General features: G+C 53.6%; 1 protein-coding gene across 2 annotated transcripts in view; it reads left to right on the top strand.

Annotated features, from left to right (window-relative positions):
* The window catches only part of efnb2a (ephrin-B2a), a 22,967-nt gene that overhangs the window by 8,766 nt on the left and 11,701 nt on the right, over positions 1-2,500 (top strand). For both annotated transcript variants that reach the window (XM_076155186.1, XM_076155185.1), the window contains one exon: positions 1,142-1,425. In XM_076155186.1, coding sequence (XP_076011301.1) covers positions 1,142-1,425 — 284 coding nt within the window. The remainder of the gene's footprint in view (positions 1-1,141; positions 1,426-2,500) is intronic.

The raw sequence follows: 2,500 nt of genomic DNA, 5'->3' as shown, positions 1-2,500 counted from the left end.
TCCTGTCGCTCTTTCATCCGTCGCTCTTTGTTAATTACGGCTTCGCGGCGTGTCGCTCCCCCGTGTGAAGGCTCCCCGGGTACCGCCGGAGCTACGGGAGCTACAGAAGCAGAAGAACAAAAGAAGAAGAAGCAGAGGAAGCCGTCAGTCGTGCGGGGAAGAGAGAGACAGGGAGGAGAACTCTCCAGCTCGACTGCACGTCTGCGTTCACTCAGCTGGAGGTCAAAGGTCACGCAGAGGAAGGCTGTGGGGAGATCGAATATAGTGTTGAGGGGATTTCATCGACACACACACGATGCCACAAAACACAGATACACACACACACCACACATACACACCTTCCACACTATGTATACTTTAATACGGTGACATCATCCTGTGACATCAGCTGCTGAATTGCTCAGAAGGGAAACAGGGAGTCTGTGTGTGTGTGTGTGTGTGTGTGTGTGTGTGTGTGTGTGTGTGTGTGTGTGTGTGTGTGTGTGTGTGTGTGTGTGTGTGTGTGTGCTGCAGGGGCTCCATGTGTTGAGCGTCTAAATGGCGTCATTATTTTGCATTTGAGAAGAATTTAGGCAAATTCAACGACACTTCCAGACAGAACACTGCAGGCCGTAGTGTGTGTGTGACAGTGTGTGTGTGTGTGTGTGTGTGTGTGTATCTGCTGCACCAAGCTGAGTTATTGATTCTTATTGTTTTTAATGTCTCTGTTCTGCCTCGGCCTCATTATTCCCTCCCTACATGCAGAAATCAAACAGTGCTCGACTTTCATCCTCACACACACACGAGGGTCACCGTGTACACAAACACACACACAAACACACACACACACACACACACACACACACACACACACACCACACACACACACACACACACACACACACACACACATACACACAAACACACACACACACACAAACACACACACGCACACACGCACACGCACACACACACGTTTTCCTCTATCATCTAAAATTAATGGCCACAATCTGTAATTACAGCATGAATAATGAAGCAAACGTCTCTTTCTGTGAGATCTGGAGCGACTTCACGCCAAACACTCCGCTCCATACATAAAACATGACATCATCACTTCTCCTTCATCAGGACTAACGTCTCTCTCCCTCCTCCTCCTCCTCAGATTCGTGCCGGGCCAAGGCGTGGTGCTCTACCCACAGATCGGGGACAAGTTGGACATTGTGTGCCCGCGTGTGGACAGCGGTTCGGGCGACAACATCGAGTACTACAAGGTGTACATGGTTCCCAGGGAGCAGCTGGAGAGCTGCACCATCACCAAGGTCGACACGCCGCTGCTCAACTGCGTCAAGCCCGACCAGGACGTCAAGTTCACCCTCAAGTTCCAGGAGTTCAGCCCCAACCTGTGGGGCCTGGAGTTCTTCAGAGGGAAAGACTATTACATCATCTGTAAGTACCAGCACGGAGTGAAGACGCCGCTACAAGTGTATGTGTGTGTGTGTGTGTGTGTGTGTGTGTGTGTGTGTGTGTGTGTGTGTGTGGGGGGGGGGTCTCCCTTGGTGATTCGATGGCTCTCAGAAGTTCTTGTAAAGCTTTTGCCTCAGTAATGTTCAGGACTTGTTAGTGATGAGCAGCTCAGCGGCGTCTCAGATGCCCGTTGCCCGGAAACGCTGGCCAAACAAGCCGGCGAGCTCCTCCGATCGCCCGCCATGCCCAAGCTCCATCCTGGGAGGAAGTGGCAACGGGGGTTTACTGACGGCCCCCCGGTCTGAAACATGGGAGTTTGGACTGAACCATCTGCGTGGCGCTGATGGGGGGGGGGGGGGGGGGGGGGGGGCGTGCGGTGGATCGGACCATCTGTGAGGCTCTGACGCCGCCATCTGTGTGCCGCCACAGCGGGGGGCGGCCATGTTTGACTGAGGAGAGGCAGGAAGTGCTGCGTCTCAGCCAAACAAGGCTCAGCGGGCAGAGCGGCGGCGAGGAGCCTCACGTCGGTCCGCGTGCAGGGCCGCACGCAGGGACTCTGGGGCCCCAAGGCACGCCTGGGGATCAGGGCCTCTGATTAGAGTCGGAACTGGACGTGTTGTTTCTGTGAAAGCTTTAAGATCAGAGTCACTTAGCCCCTAAAGAAAGACCTGTGACCTTTGACCTTGTTGTTGCTATGCTACAGTGAGTGATCTTTGCAGCAGGATTTGACCTGTCTGTCTGTCTGCCTGTCTGCCTGTCACTCACAGAAACAGAGAGAAACAAAGGAGAGTGTGTGTGGAGGTAGGCTGGCGTTGTTGTTCCTGTGGCGTCGGGCCGATGTGGCGTCTCTCTCTGCTCGTGGGAGTGTGTTCATACACCTACACCATCTTTGTAATCTTTGTGTGTGTGTGTGTGTCCCTGACTCCCCCCATGCCTTGGGACAGGGCTGTCTAAGAGCCAGCAGAGTGTGTCAGCGGCTTGGAAAAGTTCACGGCGAGGGTTCCATTAGTCTTGTGGAGAGAGCGCTCCATTCCCAATTAATTAAGCTCCGTTTAAT

This window comes from Genypterus blacodes, unplaced genomic scaffold (assembly GCF_046128005.1).
Source record: "Genypterus blacodes isolate CSIRO-AG114 ecotype Tasmania unplaced genomic scaffold, CSIRO-AGI_Gbla_v1 ptg000065l_1, whole genome shotgun sequence".
Classification (NCBI taxonomy): domain Eukaryota; kingdom Metazoa; phylum Chordata; class Actinopteri; order Ophidiiformes; family Ophidiidae; genus Genypterus; species Genypterus blacodes.
Note: the sequence above shows the minus strand (reverse complement) of the source record. Positions and strands in the feature narration are given on the sequence as shown.